Raw genomic sequence first — 18,413 nt, forward strand, 5'->3', positions numbered from 1 at the left:
AATTTTTGAACCCCATCAACTACACAGCAAAGATTAGAGAGCATCTGGGGCTCCCATTTCCTATGCAATTTGATTTTTGTTTTGTTTACTCCTGGGACGTGCGCATCATTGTCTGGATCAGCATTTATTGCCTGTCCTTCAGAGCCCTTGAGAAGGTGGTTGTGTGCTGCCTTGCTGAACCATTGCAGTCCACTTGCCGTGGGTTGGCCCACACTGCCTTTAGGGAGACAATTCTAAGATTTTGACCCAGTGGCGGTGATGGAATGGTGATATATTTCCATGTCAGGATAGAGAGTGGCTTGGAGGGGAACTTGCAGGTGATGCTATTCCCATGTATCTGCTGCCGTTGTCCTTTTAGGTGGAAGTGTTTGAGGATTTTGATGCTGTCAGGTTCACACCTTTGACATTCCTCTTAGGACACTAGCCCGTAACTGAGAACCAGAGGTGAGGACAAGAGATGTATACACTATGCTGTCTCTGCCAATTTTACCCACATACCAGACAGAGCGTTCACACAGATAGCAACTGTTTTATTATATAGTATTATTCAGATCTCTTATCACAAACCAAAGTAGCATCTAATCAGTCATCTAAAGTTTACAACTGAACAAATCGACGTCCAAATCCAATATAATATTTGTGCATTGAGCTGAGCCTGAGTCAATCAGTCAATTGAGGTTAGCTTACATAGTATCCTTAATTGCTTTTGTTTCAAAAAATCGTCTGTAAGATGTTTCATGTTTATTTAAGCAGATTGCTTCAACAGTGAATCCCTGTTTCTTGCAGGTTCTACCCATGAATATAGTGAGTGCCCAGATGATAAGATTTTTAAAAGCCTGGCTGAGGCTTATGCTTCTTTCAATCCAGTCATGTCTAATCCCAATAGACTGCCGTGCCGCCAGAATGATGATGATACCAGCTTCACTGATGGAATAACCAATGGAGGAGCCTGGTATAATGTTCCAGGGGGTAAGTGAAGATGCATCTATGGAGAATACCGTTTTGGACAGTGAAATCAAATTCAATCCTCTGTAATAGTCATCCACCTGTAATTTAATTATTATTTTTATTGCACTCTGTTACATAAATCACAGCAGAACTGATATATATCTTTAGTTAAATGTTATCTGCATTTAGAACGGACAAAGTCCTCGTTATGCTCCACAGGATTTGACTTTCAAACCTAGTGACTGTTGTTAGGTGAGGAAACCGGATTTAAATATATCAATAAATAGCAAGTATTATAAGCGGTACGTTCACCTGCATTGTTGGTTTTATTTTTGTGGTTGGTTCAGTTGACAAATGAATTGAACCAGGATCCCATGAGTAAACCCAGTCTCTTCTTTGATCTTCATGTCCACCTCATAAGGCAGGGGGCACCTTAGTTTAAGGTAACTTGTGTCATTCCCCAGTCCCTCAGTACCAAAATATGATTTTCCTCTACATTATGTGCTTTAAGTCCTAAGAGGCTGTTTTTATAGAATGCTGTATTTCTTGACTAAGTGGTTGGTTGGGAACCCAGCCAGCAAAAAAAGCCAAGTGCCCCGCAGCCATTTTATGCTTGGTAAGACATGAATTGGTTCGAACTGAAACTTCGACCCTCATCTGAGGAGGACGTGCTGCTTTTGAGAGCTGCCAGACACTTCCATTTACTAGCAACTGTGTCTCCTCAGCGGTGCCAGGTTTGAGCCTAGGGCAAACCCCAATGAAGTGGAAATTGAACCTTAGGTAAGTGTTGGGTATTGGTGAGATCTGGCTCACAGGCCTTAATGGGGAAATGGGAGATCTCGGGATAGGCTGGAGAGGCTGGGAGTACAGTTAAAGGGGATCTATGACCTTGTGCATGAGTTGAAGGAGTGCCACTGAGGGGCACAGCACATCTGGTCAGCCACTTGCTTGAGCAATAAAAGTTTGCAGACTAGTCACATGGCATGGAAGTACTCTTGTCATGGGTAAAATAGAGGCAAGTGGAAGAGGCCCTTGGCCATTAATTGGTTGCTTAAAGGTCACAATTGGCGCTGGAGCAGGATGTCCATCTGAGTCCTTTGCTGGTCCCTGTAAAATAGGAGATATGCCAGGGTGAGCAGGAAGGCAACAGACAGACCATGAGTTTTTTTTAATGAGCCTCCCGCACATTCACACATGATGTATAGATCTCAATGGTTCCGTAACATCTAACGATTAGAATGGGTTTTGAAACCACAGCCTCCTGACCTTGAACTAAACTAAACAGTTGAACTAAAGTCTTACATTTACAGTTAAATCTGGAGTGCCCAGAAGTTGTAATGTTTCTTAACAGTGTCTTCAGTTGAAGAATCAGACTGTTAATACGTTGGCCACTGATTCTCTGAGCTACATTTCTTTAAACAGAGCAGGGCCAGGCACAGATGTAAAATCCGCAACATTCACCTTTTTTGAGCATACTTACTGTAGCTCCTTGCAATTGACTTGTGACTGACACTATAGATTCCACACATCCTGTCTGTCAACTATTAACTTTGAGCTTTCTGATTAAGATTTCACAAAGGCTCTCTCATTTACTTAGAGAAAAGATAAAGGTTAAATGGATGATGTGTGTTTTAATAGCAGGGTTGAATAATGGAAATGCTCCATGAGTTGCTTTAAGGTCTGTGGAGACACAACATTCTACCTGCATAACATTTGGTATCATGCCTTACCACCATTAAAAATTTGACCATATTGTACGTGTGTGAAGTACTGTTGCAGGCAACAATGTCAAAATCAGCAAAAAAAATGTCTGGTCAAAATGTCTGCTGCAGCAGGTTCCAAACCTGGGTTCTAGAACAATATCCGGGTTTCTGGATTAATAGTCCACTGGCACTATCACTAGTATACCATTGTGCTTTTCTTCTTAACTTTCCTGAAAAATAATAGAAAATAATTGTATTGTGTTCTAAAAGATGGTATTGTTGTGACTCAAAGAAACTGGGCCTTTCTTTAAAAAAAACAGAGAATGCATTGCCCTGGTCCATTCTGAATGCACAGGGACATTGACTCCTAGCATACCTAGCCAAAGAAAATGTTTAATTGTGACCTCTGTTGTACGTTTGCATCATTTCTCATTCATTTGTACGTGGCATGTGAGAATGGGCATTAGGTGAAAACCCTTTGTGCTATGACCACATGAAGACGTGATAGGAATCTCTATATTTGGGATGTGTAGATTGACAAGGTTATCAAAGATGTCAGACTGAACAAGTCAGAATAGCAAAATCTAATTATTATCCATTTGAAATTGGAATCCCATTAAACATTATTTTGCAACTCACTAAAGCAGCTTATTTACAGTAAAGATTGGAGGAATATAAACATACTGTTACAATCCCTGCGGATACCAATAATTTTTTGAAAGATATTTGAATTGCAAATATGGGAATGGATAGTGCTAGAGAAATTCAGCAGTTCTAGAGAATGGAACAGAGTTAACATTTCAAACATGTGTGGAGAGAGGAAGAGAATTAACATTTTGTCTCCAATATGCTCTTCTTTGAAGTAAGAAAAATCAAATTGGAATTGAAACATTAACTTTCTCCGTCCTCAGATTCTGAGAGACTGGCAGAGTTTCTCCAGCACATACCGTTTTTGTTTCAGATTTCTGGCATTTGCAGTTTTTTTATGTTTATTTGAATTTCCAGTGACTCTCAAAATTTCAAATTTTAAGGCAATCATTGTATCAAATAACTGAAGATGATATTGACTAGATTATGCTCTGTATTACAAATGATTTTCCCATCATATTTTTAACATTTCAAAAAATGCCATTCATGGGACATAGATGTTGGTGGCTAGGCCAGCATTTATTGCCCATTCCGACTTGTCCCAAGGGCAATTCAGAGTCAAACACATTACATATCGGCCAGATCAGGTAAGGACCAATTTCCTTTCTTAAAGAACATTACTGAATCAGAAGTTTTTTTTCTGATAAACAACAATTTGTTTTTCATGGTCATTATTAGACTCTTAATTACAGATTTGCATTCAATACAAATTCGATCATCTGCTACAGAATGTTTCAAACCTCAGTTCTAGAACATTATCTGGGTTTCTGGATTAATAGTCCACTGGCACTATCACTAGTGTACCATCTCCCCAACTTTTATAAAGATTGAAAATCCCTACCCTCTTTCATCACATTTAAACTTTATTCTGTCCCTTAGGTGGACACTTCATTCTCAAGAGACCAGTTGAAAGATACTTGTATTGATGATGGTAATAAAGTATGGAGCTGGATGAACACAGCAGGCCAAGCAGCATCTCAGGAGCACAAAAGCTGACGTTTCGGGCCAGGACCCTTCATCAGAGAAGGGCAGGGGTGAGGGTTCTGGAATAAATAGGGAGAGAGGGGGAGATGGACCGAAGATGGAGAGAAAAGAAGATAGGTGGAGAGGAGCGTATAGGTGGGGAGGTAGGGAGGGGATAGGTCAGTCCAGGGAAGACGGACAGGTCAAGGAGGTGGGATGAGGTTAGTAGGTGGGAAATGGAGGTGCGGCTTGGGGTGGCAGGAAGGGATGGGTGAGAGGAAGAACAGGTTGGGGAGGCAGAGACAGGCTGGGCTGGTTTTGGGATGCTGTGGGTGGAGGGTAAGAGCTGGGCTGGTTGTGTGGTGCAGTGGGGGGAGGGGACGAACTGGGTTGGTTTAGGGATGCGGTGGGGGAGGGGAGATTTTGAAGCTGGTGAAGTCCACATTGATACCATTGGGCTGCAGGGTTCCCAAGCGGAATATGATTTGCTGTTCCTGCAGCCTTCGGGTGGCATCATTGTGGCACTGCAGGAGGCCCATGATGGACATGTCATCTAAAGAATGGGAGGGGGAGTGGAAATGGTTTGCGACTGGGAGGTGCAGTTGTTTATTGCGAACCGAGCGGAGGTGTTCTGCAAAGCGACCCCCAAGCCTCCGCTTGGTTTCCCCAATGTAGAGGAAGCCACACCGGGTACAATGGATACAGTATACCACATTGGCAGATGTGCAGGTGAACCTCTGCTTAATATGGAAAGTCATCTTGGGGCCTGGGATGGGGGTGAGGGAGGAGGTGTGGGGGCAAGTGTAGCATTTGCTGCGGTTGCAGGGGAAGGTGCCGAGTGTGGTGGGGTTGGAGGGCAGTGTGGAGCAAACAAGGGAGTCACGGAGAGAGTGGTCTCTCTGGAAGGCAGACAAGGGTGGGGATGGAAAAATGTCTTGGGTGGTGGGGTCGGATTGTAGATGGCGGAAGTGTCGGAAGATGATGCGTTGTATCCGGAGGTTGGTGGGGTGGTATGTGAGAACGAGGGGGTTCCTCTTTGCGTGGTTGTGGCGGGGGCGGGATGTGAGGGATGTGTTGCGGGAAATGTGGGAGACGCGGTCAAGGGCATTCTCGACCACGGTGGGGGGAAAGTTGTGGTCCTTGAAGAACTTGGACATCTGGGATGTGTGGGAGTGGAATGCCTTATCCTGGGAGCAGATGCGGCGGAGGCGGAGGAATTGGGAATAGGATTTGGAAGCCTCAGTCTCCATCTAAGGCAACCAGCTTGTAACTGATGTCCATTTCAAGCCCACCGACTCCCACAGCTACCTAGAATGCACCTCCTCCCACCCACCCTCCTGCAAAAATTCCATCCCCTATTCCCAATTCCTCCGCCTCCGAATGATGCCACCCGAAGGTTGCAGGAACAGCAACTCATTCCGCTTGGGAACCCTGCAGCCCAATGGTATCAATGTGGACTTCACCAGCTTCAAAATCTCCCCTTCCCCCAACGCATCCCAAAACCAGCCCAGTTCGTCCCCTCCCCTCACTGCATCACACAACCAGCCCAGCTCATCCCCTCCCCCCACTGCATCCCAAAACCAGTCCAGCCTGCCTCTGCCTCCCTAACCTGTTCTTCCTCTCACCCATCCCTTCCTCCCACCCCAAGCTGCACCTCCATTTCCTACCTACTAACCTCATCCCACCTCCTTGACCTGTCCGTCTTCCCTGGACTGACCTATCCCCTCCCTACCTCCCCACCTATATGCTCCTCTCCACCCATCTACTTTTCTCTCCATCTTCGGTCTGCCTCCCCCTCTCTCCCTATTTATGATGATGGCTTGCTTTTTTATCCTTCTCTAGTGAAATACTTTCTCAATCCCCAACTGACTTTCCTGGTGATGGTTAATGTGGAGATTCCTCCCTCTAGACAAAGCTATTGCACTCCTTTACTTCCTTGAGGATGTAGTTCGATAAGCTGAGTGTGTGCTCCCATCCTCATTCTGCTGAATGAGCAATGCAGACTGTGTCAGTATTTCTTTTGGTCTGTCTCTCTGTTTCGATCCCCCCACTCTCTTAGATTCGTGCAGACTTAACTATTTCTGTTAGAATCAGATCAGTCTCGTAAACTGAGGCTACAATACATTTCTAAGTAATCATTCCTCTTCCTAGTCATCTCTGTGCCAACCTGAATGTCAGGTTAGTAGTTGTATGCAGGCAGATATGCTAATTATTCATCATCTAGACCACTGCTTATTTTATTGCTTTGATTTAGATCAATTGTTTCAAACATAACTTTTTGCAAAACATTCTGAAGGTCTCCCTGTGAGAGCTGAATACTAGCAGTTGACCCACAATCATTACAGATGTTTTGCCATTGTCAGCAGGAATGACACTATGCACATTTTCCCCTTTAAAACATCCCTGGCTCCCTCTTTAAATTTAGCACCAAGCCACCCAACTTCTTATCGGGCCAATTTCTGAATGGGTCGCAGCACCCAATTCATCCCTCCGTTCCGCTCTAAATGAAAGAGACATTCCCAAAACATAAAAATCCTCAGCTTGGTAGTTGTAACAATACACGCATGTTGCAATTGGTAATGATTTTCCTGACAGAGGATTGAAAGCAAAATCTGTGGGGATTCAAAAAAAATGTATTCTTGTGCCTAAATGGAAATTAAACCCTGTGTTGGGCTGCTGTTTTGTGTTAAGTGCGCGATTTAGCTTGGACAAGTGGAGACCTGGAACACAAACAGATAAAAAAACTGAACTCCCCATTTACTTTACAGGACCAGCAGGTGTTAATCTGAAAAGATACTGACTTGGAACACAACCCAGGCTACTTCAAGTATTGTAGAATTGTGTAGAAATTTAATACTTTCTTAGGTGGGTGTGTCACATTGGACAGCAATGAATGTTTCAGACCTATTTGTACAGTTCCTGACTAATATGATGCAGTTTGATACAAATGACAACATAATCTTTATAAACACTAGCTTTGCTTGTCGCACTGTTGCAAATTGCATGTTTCTCCAGCAGGCTAATCACTGCCAGCCGTATCAAATCGGTTCCAAATCTACTTTTGGGCAAAGAATGATGGAAAAAATTGCCTTAACTAGAAAATGATGATGTTTTTCGTACAGGCTTGTTGTAATGCATTTCGTTGCGCCGAATACTTCTGAAACATAACACAGTATGTAATTGAGAACTGCTGCCAGTGTTTAAGTGCATTCTCCATTCAACCAATTTTTCATCAACTAATGTTTTTGCAAAGGGAATTCAGCAACTTGTGTGCAGAGTTAGATGATTTTGAGACTTACCAATGCAATAGCCACCAAATACATCCGCACCAGTGGTTGCCATAACTGATGTTTGTGGGTCAGACCTTTTGCTGGAACCTTAGGAGAGAAGTTAATTGGAAACTGGCAGGATCTGATATGAATGAACAGATGTAAGGATCTCAAGTGTTGTCTGGGTTACCATTTGGAATATATTTAAACACACAAAACCACAGAATGATTTTCTGCAGAGGAGGCCATTCGGCACAATGGCTATATTTTGGGGACCACTTTCAGGCATGGAAGCAGGCAGGTAAACCCACAACATTTGGTGCTGTGCAAGTGGAACTGTACCTCGGGCTAGTCTACAAATCCTCTATTCTGTCACGCTTTTATGGATGGCAGGAGGAGCATCGATTGGACCATCAGCATGGACCTCAGTTGATGCTTGAAGTTGACATTTGATGAACGATTAGAAGCCTCGTCTTATTCTTTCATTTCCAGTAGCAGTCTGTGCTCAATGTGCAACCTGTGGGGGGCTGGGTTGCCTCCATGCTGGGCCCTCTGTGTCGGTCAGATGCCACCACCCATCCTGCTTTGCAAATGTGAACCCCATCATCCCTTTCACTAGGCCTTGTCAGCCTGGCCCCAGACACATCTTGGACTTACTGCAGTATCCAAGTCTGTTGCTGGATGCCACCAGATGCCCTACCTGCAGTAGCATCAGTCTGTACCACTCCTGCACAGCACAGCTGGTGAACAGAGGCACCAGCCTCTAGCTCAGGTTGTGGACGGGGTTGTAGGCATGCTCGCCGAGCCGGCAGGTTTGGTGGTAAACATTTTGTCACCCTGCCAGATAATGAAATGTTTGCACGCAAGCTCGCCGGCTCAGCGAGCGTGCTTACCACCTCACCAGTCTCTGGCCAGCAGTTCTTTGAGTTGGGACGTTCTCCTTGAGGCTGAGCGAGTACTGATTAAAGGGCCTTGCCCAAAATATTGAATCAGGGTGAGCTAGTTAAATAGAGACTGTTTTATTTGCCGCAGACAGATGTAACTGAGATATGGGCCGTTTGCCCTCAGTGTAAAATCCAACCCATCTATGATAGCCAAAAGCATATCTACAGCTGAATCCCACATTCAGGCTCTTTGTCCATTATTCTGTACCTGATGCATTCCAAGGATGAGTATTTTTCAAACATGTAGGTTTTCGCATCTATCGTTGTTTTGGGCAGTGAGTTCCAGATGCCCAACTCCCTTTCTAAGTTAAAAATTGCCCTCAACACCTTTCTGATCCTTTTCCCAATTACTTTAAATCAATGTCCTAACTTTCCTGCTAAATAAAATCAATCCTTCCAATCTACTGTCACATTTATAATTTTGTACACAACTCCTGGGTGTCTCCTCAGTTTCTTCTGTTCCGAAGCCTCGGTGTGTTCAGTCTTTTCTCATTCTACATTCCTGGCATCATCCTCACAAACCATCTTTCTGGAAGACTCATGTCCTTATTGTAATGTAGTGACTAGCACTGTGTACAGTATTTTAGCTGTAGTCCAAGAAAAATTACATTTCTATGGTTTGAGCATACTCTCCCAGCTAATTATAAGAATAATGAGCTAAACTTTGCCTAGTAAAATGTACTATCACTTTGCCATCATGACCAGCTCATCTACCTGTGCTGCTTTCAGTGAGCTGTGGAATCTATTCAGTCTGTCTATACATCGCCAGGATATGCCATTTATTATGTATCCCCTAGCAAATAAGGCTTCATTGTTCTCTGGATTGAAATTTGATAACATTTTTGAGAACCACCTTTCCAATTTATTGATATCCTCCTTCAATTTACAGCTTTCATCCTAACTGCCAAAGATAGGCCCAATTTTTGGATCGGTTGCAAACTCAGTTATGTCCATTTACATCCATGTAATTGATATTTGCTGTGAAAACCAAGGGAATTGTTACAATGCTCTTCAAAATCCCACTGCAAACAATTTTCCACTCGTCAGCAAATACCTTTTTGTTTCCTGCCACTGACCTGATTCTGATCCAGTTTGCTACTTTCGCTTTAGCTGTTACTGTTTGCCTTGTCTGGCCTGAGGGACCTGGTCAGAAACCTTGGTAAAGTCCACATTGGCTACATCAGATATACTACCCTCAGCAAAGTTCCTTGTCACAAAATACAATCAGACTACACACAAAATTCCCTGAAGAATTCTGAGATATCTGTTCTCGAAAGTGGGAATACGATGTTGTGATAGAGAGTCAGCCATGAACATATTGAATGGTGAAGGGCCAAATGGCCTACTCCTGCCCCTAGTTTCTATGATCAATCCATGCCTCTCTAATAATGATTTATACAACGTTTTTTCCCAATAATATTCCCATCTCTGAGGTTAGAGTGACAAGCCTGTATGTTCTCTGTCTGTCCCTTCCTTGCATTTTAAGCAATTGTGCAACCTTAACATACTCCAGTTATCCTGCACCCTATCTGTAGCCTGACAGCATTGGAAAATGATGGTCAGAGTCTCTGCTATTTCATCCCTTGTGCCTCTTAGCAGCCTGAGTTACATTTCATGGCCTTGTTAATTCCTTCCAAAGATGTAAACTTCTTATGTTTCCTGTCTTGCTATGCTTATCCCATCCAGCGTTTCACTGCTTCTTAGCTACAGTGTGTACTTTCTTCTCCTCCTCCGTTGTGACCTCATAAGAATAACCTTCTGCATTCCAGTTTAACTTATTTTTTGGTTTTGAATTTACTGTATCTTTTCCTGCTTCAAACTTTTGTGCTTTCTTATTGAAGAGTCCTACTTTTAAGTTTTCTTTCATTTTACTCGTCAGTAATTGATAATGCCCTCCCTTTGTGCATTTCTAGTTTCAGTTTACGGGCCCTGACACCACCTTCCCCTGGTAACTACTAACTGGTACATGACGTCTCCCTAACGTTAATCTAGGGTAAGAAAGATTAATATTCCCAGAGAGATCTGTGCAAAAAGAGAAACTTGCATATATATTTTTATAGGCAGTCCCTGGGTTGCAAACGAGTTTTGTTCTTGAGTTTGCTCGCAAGTTGATTTGTACGCAATTTGGAATGCAAAGCAGGACAATATGAAATAGCTGTTTGCAAGTGTAGGATACATTCGTATGTTATATATTTAAAATTACACCCCTGTATGGGATTGCATTTGTAAGTTCAAGCAATTGCACATTGGACGTTCAAAATTTGGTGTCTCCCTGGTACTTTTCACAACACTGGACCCCTCAAAAGGCTTTAAGGCCAGTGAAATCCTTTTGAAGTTTAGCAACTATTTAAAGGTAAGAAACATAATAGATAATTTGCAAATAGTAAGCTCCCATAAACATCAGTCTGAGGATCAAGGAACAAGAGTAGGCTGTTTGAACTTGCCCTACCATTCAATAAGATCACAGCTGATGTGATTTTAACCAACCTCAACTCCTCATTCCTCCATATCCCTCATCATTTTCATCAGTTTGGAAATCAAGAATCTGCCATAAAAATATTTAAGATTTTGTATCCACTGCCATTGAAGAAGGGAATTCTAGAACCACTTAACCCTCAGAATTTTTTTTCCACCTCATCCCTGTCTTAAATGGCCAACCCTTTATTTTTAAACAATGATTCTTCCACCAGAGGATGTATCCTTTTCCATCCACATGGTCAGAACACCTCAGGATCTCATTATTTCAATTAAGTCACCTCTGACTCTTCTAAACTTCAGAGGATACAGGTCTAGCCTTTCCTCATGAGGCAATCTGCACATTCTCAGTGTCACATTACATCCGTCAGTGAGTTCACTGACTACAACTGTACGTAATATTCAAGATGCTGTCGCACCAATGCTCTGTATAGTTGAAGCATAGCCTCCCTACTCTTACATTAAATTCCCTTTGTAACAAAATGCAACATTCTGTTAACTTTCCTGATTACTTGCTGTACCTGCATACTAACCTTCTATGATTCATGCACTGGAAACTCCGAGATCTGTCTACATCTCAATGTTGATGTATGTCTGTTTTTCCTGATGTTGATAAATATTGACTGGGAACGGCAATTAAGATCACTGTAGTCTTCAAAATAACGCCTTGGGATTATTTCCTTCCATCCAGTTAAACAGGTGTAAGTCTGGGTTAACTGTGTTAACTAAAGGCAGGACATGTTCATCTGTATCACATGGTCTCAGTGATGGACTGTAATTTCAGCCCAGATTCTTGCGCTCAATCCAAGACATTGTAACTCAGAGGCAAGAGGGCAGCCAACCGTGTTGGATGTTCTGTTGTGTAGAGGCCCCCTAACTGTAACCACATAATAGGGCAGAACATTCAAGAAAGAATAACGTGAGCTTGCCAGAAAGATACATCGATAGTCTTGGCAGATTTTAATTAGTTTATGTAGATGGGAAAAGTCAGATGGACAAAGGTAACTGGAATGAGGATTTCACAGAATATTTTTGAGATAACCCTGGATTATCCACGGAGCAAGCTTTACTAGACCACAAGGTATGCCATTACATTTAGCACTTGAATTAGGCCACTTAACCCATTGAGTCTCTTCCACAGTGTAAGATGACTGATATGTTTCTCAATCCCGTTCTCCTGCCTTCTCCCCTTGGTCCTCTGACTATCCAAGAATCTATCTATCTCTGTCTTAAACACACTCAGTAATAGGCCTCCACAGACCTCTGCAGCAATGAATTCCACAGATTTATTACCCTCTGGCTCAAGGAATTCTTCCTCCTCTCAATTCTAAAAGGTTGTCCCTTCACTTGCAGACTGTACCCTTTACATTTAAAGTTAGGTTCTAGACTCTTCCACTACAGGAAACATCTTCTCTATGTCCACTCTATCCAGGCCTATCAATAAGATTCTGTAAGTTTCAATGAGACTTCCCCCATGCTTTGAAACTCCATTGAATACAGACCCAGAGTCCTCAACCGTTACTCAATGACAAATCCTTCATTCGCGAACCTGGCATTGGACATCAAGATAAGTTCAATTAATGATCCCACAGTAAACGCATCCTGAGGTAATCTTGTTATGATTACATTTTATATTCAGTTTGTGAAAGAGAGGAGGGGCCCTGAATTGGCAAACTGAGGTTCAATAATGGATCAATAGAGGTGCAGTGGTGCACTTTTATGGGGATTCTTAAGAATACACCGAATAAATACATTTTCCAAAATAAGGGCATTATAAAGAATGAACCTACGGTTTGTGGTTGACACAAACTTAAAGGAAAAGCATATAATTGTGCAGAGACTAGTGGCAGGTCAGAAGATTGGACAGACTATAGTAAAAAGCAAAAGAGACCAAAAACATCCTAAGGAGTATGGGAGAACGCTCACCAAAAGTATAAAAATATTGTAAGAGTTTCCGTATGTATTTTGAAAAGAACAGATTTGATAAAGTGAACACTAGTCCAATAGATAGAGAATCTCGACAAAAGATAATGGTAAAAGAAGAGATAGCCAGATGAATTGAAAGATATTTTACAGCAGTTTTCACTGGAGCATATGCACATAAAAGGAACTGTAAATCAGGATCTGGAAGGCTGGGAGGAACTCTGGAAGATATTATTTGTCACCTTATTTATGGAAGCCTGTATTTGCATTGGAAGCATTTCAGAGAAGGTTTAACAGACTAATACCTGTAAGGAGCATGTTGTCTGATGAGGAAATGTTCAATTAGGCGAGACATGTATCTGCTGAAGTTTGAAAGAATGTGAGGTGATTGTTTAAAACATATAAGATCCTGAGGTATCTTGATATGATGGGTGTGAGGACAATGTTTCCTGTGATAGAAGGATCAAGAACCCTTTCCAGATTAATCTGGGGGCCCTGAGGTTGACTGGGTTGCTGTTTCTGATCAACTAACTCAGCCTAAATGGACCCTGCAGCCTTCCTGATCTGCATGACGTTTTTCCATGTCACAATGCTTTTCTATTGTCCACATATATCCCAATTAGATCTTCTAACTTGTCAATTTATAATTTTCTAGGTATGCAAGACTTCAATTACTTGAGCAGCAACTGCTTTGAAATCACACTGGAACTAAGTTGCCAAAAGTTCCCACCAGAAGACACACTCCCACAGTATTGGGCAGAGAATAAAGACTCTCTCATTAATTACATTAAGCAGGTTAGTGAAAATATCTAGTAGATGTTGATATTAGATGAAACCCATTTTAAAATGTGCTATTGTGGGTAGACAGGGAAGAGATATTGGATAATGCCCCCTTCTTTAATCCCTCAACTGACTGCAACATGATGTTTTAAAGGTGCAATGTTTTCAAGCACAGGCATAAACTGAGCTTCTTGCATGTTTAAATTAAAAGAAATATAAATCATTTGTTTTTCTTAATACTTGAAATATAAAACGCAGCAAAATCCACTCATTTGCACAACACACAGACACACACACACACACTCACGCACAACATACTCACTCACACACACGCACACACACACGCACAACATACTCACTCACACACACAACATACTCACACACACACACACACACACACACACACACACTCACACGCACTCACATGCACAACACACTCACTCACACGCACACACACTCACACGCACAACTCACACACAGTGACTATGATAAACGTAGCATGTACCTGAAAGTTGCAAGTCGTTAAAAGAATCCAAGACATTGCAATTACTTTAGCCCTTCAACATTGTTTTTAGAAGCATTACAGGCTAATGAATTCTTTTCTGAAGAGAAACCAGAGATCAGATGTTTGTGGTGAGAATCTCACAATGATTTAATCTAAGCAACAGTGGGTTTTTTGCTTTTCTAATTGAAGTTATGGTTAAATCCCTGTAAGGAAAAATTAAAATCTCACAGGTAGAACAAATTAGCTCCACTTCAGTGTGGTGGATTCTGCATCCTTTTGTTGAAGGCACTGGCTTCTGTCTATAATCTTCATATCCCCAGACTTCCTGCAGTGGACGTCCTTGTGAACTAATAAGATATTGCCAAGCATGAACTAATCTCTGTCATGTGATCACATTATTGATGGTTCCACAGTATGGGGATTGAATACTGTCTATTTGCACTTGTTTGTGATAAATTGCATTCTTTTCCATCCAGTTTTGTAGGTTTTTCACTCCATAAACACCAACATGTCTCCCTTTATCTGTAAAAAGTTAGATAACAGTAAAGTTTAAGTAATCTATTGTATTCTGATATCTCTTCAAATAAAGTCCCCAAAATATATTTTGTCACTTTTCCAGGGACCCACACAGGGATGAGACAATTTTTGACTGCACAGAAACACTGTATACTTTACTTGCTGTTAGTATTTCATTAAGTTGGGTTAACGCCAAAGACTCTTCAAAAAGACCGATGTGGACTGAGAGGTCCTACTTCCATTTTGGATAGAACCAGTTTCCCAAGGCAGGAAAATCAAATTCAGAAGGGCCAGTTGATATTTGTGATAAATTTTAGAAAATTAGTAGCTTTTAAGGGCCTTAACCTGGAATGTGGTTTCCACAGATTGATAGAATAGACATAAATGCTTTTTATGTAAACGAAATTGGCATTTCCAAAGGACGCTTATTAAGCTGAGACATTGTGAAACTTTGGCTGAGTTTCAAATGCTGTAAGACATTACCTCAACATTTTATAGTTTAACAGTTTAAAGAGGCTATTAAAGGACTAGGTTATAATAGTTCTGTTTGGTTTTTTTGCTAACAGCACACTGGCGATCCAAAAGCTTTGATTAGGTCAGACGAATTGGCAGTAATTTTCTCAACAAAATATGTTTGAGTAAGAGCTGTACTAGCTTGTTAGAAGTTTACTTTTCCTTCATCTCCAAATGGCTCATGGTGGATTTTGGGTGAGTGGCTATAGAGGTGGCATGGAAGGCATGTTGTGGTTATGGAGGTGGCATGGGGGTATGAGATAACTATCTTGAGGGGAGTGGGTTGATGGGATGGTGTAATTAATTGATGTGGAGGGATATTGATAGGCATGGGGAAGATTTGGGATATATGTTGACGTGGAAGTGGCATGGGAGGATGAGGGAGCACTGCGGTGGTAAGGAGACATGAATTGCCATAGGGATATGTGGGATCCATGTGCTACCTGCATTCTACTTGCAGAGATTTTGAGCCTGACAAACCCTTACCCATTCCTTCAACAACACTGGGTATAATGGGACCCTTTAAAACAGAAACCAGTCTGCCATTTCAGATCATTTCCAACTCATGCTCCTTACTTTGGTGGTAAACATCTGGGCCATTGTATTATTTCCAAAAGACTATGATTACAGAATGAATGATTCTGCTGTATGGCTGGTTTTGTCCTTCTGTTAAATGTGATTTGTTTTTAGCAATGGAAAGTTGACAAACAGTATTTGAACTACATTTACATTATCTTTGAATTTAAAGCACCCACAACATTCTGATCTGTACTGATTTTTCACATGCTGGAATAAAGTTGTTCTAATCCTGTATCTATATAAGGCTGTAATCAGAGCTGCAGAACATTTTTGTCTCAAAGCTATCCTTTTGGCTTTCGGTCTCCTTCGTTTTTCTTCCGCTGTATAGTTTGAGCATTATCCAAAGCAATGAAAAGCAAAAATCCTTTGCAGGAATGTTTTTTTCTCACTTCCACCTCTTTGCTGGTCTCCCCATACAAATGTCTGGTGAGATTTTTAGTACAATTCATAAATAATTCCCTTGCCTAACCCCTCCCTCCAAGTGAAGACTTATGGATGCTATTGGCTATTGTTGACATAATCCTGATTATGTTTCAGGTGCATCGTGGTGTTAAAGGGTTTGTCCGAGACCATCATGGGAATCCGATTTCGAACGCGACTATATCTGTGGAAGGCATAAACCATGACATCACATCTGGTATGTACAAAATTCTAGTTATTTTTGGCCTCCTAAAATGTAAAAACAAAAAGAAACTCTTGTGCATTTAGGAGTAAATCAGCCTTTACTGATGGCAACTTTATTAATTACATGAATGAAACCTTGTGTTTGTCCTTTGCATGCCTCCCATCAATCAATATTTGCTTGTTACCTTAATTTTCTGCAGCTATCAAGGCATCGTATAGAGTTACCAAAATTACATCAGATAGAAAGGTGATCAGGTACGTGGGGCTGACAAGTCTCAAGTCTTAATGGGATTCATCTTCACCTTAGGGCTTTGAAAGGAATGCATTGATTTTAGCTTTCTAAAATTTAGAAAGGTTCTTTTTAGGTTGGATAATAACGAAACTAACTCCTTTATTCAAAAAGCAGGAAACTGCTAGTGGAATGTTTGTCAAAGAGAAGATGTTAGAAATTACTACTAAAATGTTAACGCAGCCCACTTAGAGGAACTCAAGGTAATCAGGCAGAGTCAACATGGTTTTGTGAAAGGAAAATTATTATCAATGAATTTATTGGACTTCTTTGCGGAAGAAGCATTTTCTGTGAATGAAGAGGGACTTATATTTCCAGAAGGCATTTGATAAATTGCTACATCAGAGGCTATTGCAGAGAATAAATGTTCATTGTGTAGGGGAGGAGTAACATATTGGCTCAGATAGGAAACAGTGAGCATTAATGAGTAACGTTTGAGTTTGTAAGATGCACCAAGTAGTGTGCAATAAACGTCAGTGCTGGGATGTCAACTTTTTATATTCATATAAGTCCATTGGATGACGGAAATGGAGATAAGGTTGCTAAATTTCCTATTGAAAGATTTAGGAAATTAAGTTGTGAGGAGGATATGAGGAAGGTTTAAAAAAGGGATATAGACAGTTAAATAAACAGGGAAAGATCTGACAGATTGAGGAAAATGTAGGAACATGTGAAATTGTGAGAGACTGCAAGAGTTCAAAGTGCCCTTGTGCATGATTCACAACAGATCAGAATGCAGATAGAGAAAATAATTTGGAAGGTGAATAGAACTTTCTTGTTTGTTTTGAGGAGAATTGTATACCAAAGTGGAAAAATTATGCTTCAGGTGTATAAGCCTTTGGGAGACCAGATCTGAACAATATTGGTCTCATTATTTAAAGAACTAAAAGGATAGAGGTAGGTTCAGGAGTCATAGGCTGGTAGAGTGGGCCGGAAGGTGTCAGATAAAATCTTTTGCAGATAGATGTGAAGCAATACAATGTCGTGGGAGGTAAGAGAAATTGCAATATAAAATAAACCAAACCGTTTTGAAGGAAATATCTTGATCTGATGGCATGGGTGCACAAAATCAAGATGACAGGTTGAGAAAATGGTCAGAAAGGTATTTGGAATTGTGGGCTTTTTAAATAGCGACATTGAATACAAAAGCAAGGAAGCCATGATGGATATTCGGAAAGCATGCTTTCAGTTTCAGCTTGAGTTCTGTATTCGGTTGTGGATGCCATAATCTAAGAAGGGTGTGAAAGCATCAGAGAAGGTGCAAAAATGATTCATGAGAATGGTTTAGGGGTGAGGCATTTCAAATATGTGGATAACTTGGAGGAACTATACTGGGTGGTCCAGTGTGCATGACTCTCTGCAAATGAACTTACATTGTAAAAATTGTAACTTCTTTGATTTTGTAATTGATTTCACCATTTTGATAAGTTTACAAGTGCACCACCCAGCGCAAGTCATGAAAACGGAGAAAAGCCCTAGGATTCAATAAATCCCTTAAATGTGGAAAATAGGTACATGATGCTTATTAATCAGTTGCTGTTCAAAACCCATCCACAGTGAACAGGTCAGCAGGTAGAGCTGCCTTACTCAAAATTTTTTTGTTGGTTAACTCTGAGACTGTGCGTCTGCTTTTAAAAAAAAATCTTTTTGATGCCTTTGGAGCCAGGAAGAGAAGGCGTGTTCCTCCAACTCTACAGCATTTGTAATTTGTGCCCTTTCCTCTTATCCTTATCA

At 41.2% G+C, this 18,413-nt stretch overlaps 1 protein-coding gene across 1 annotated transcript in view; it reads left to right on the forward strand.

The window, feature by feature from the left end:
* Nucleotides 1-18,413, forward strand: part of cpe (carboxypeptidase E) — a 106,623-nt gene that overhangs the window by 78,143 nt on the left and 10,067 nt on the right. Inside the window, exons 5-7 of the mRNA XM_048543517.2 lie at nucleotides 787-969; nucleotides 13,529-13,668; nucleotides 16,304-16,403. Of these exons, the coding sequence (XP_048399474.1) occupies nucleotides 787-969; nucleotides 13,529-13,668; nucleotides 16,304-16,403 (423 nt within the window). The remainder of the gene's footprint in view (nucleotides 1-786; nucleotides 970-13,528; nucleotides 13,669-16,303; nucleotides 16,404-18,413) is intronic.

The sequence above is a fragment of the Stegostoma tigrinum genome, chromosome 1 (genome assembly GCF_030684315.1).
Source record: "Stegostoma tigrinum isolate sSteTig4 chromosome 1, sSteTig4.hap1, whole genome shotgun sequence".
NCBI lineage: Eukaryota > Metazoa > Chordata > Chondrichthyes > Orectolobiformes > Stegostomatidae > Stegostoma > Stegostoma tigrinum.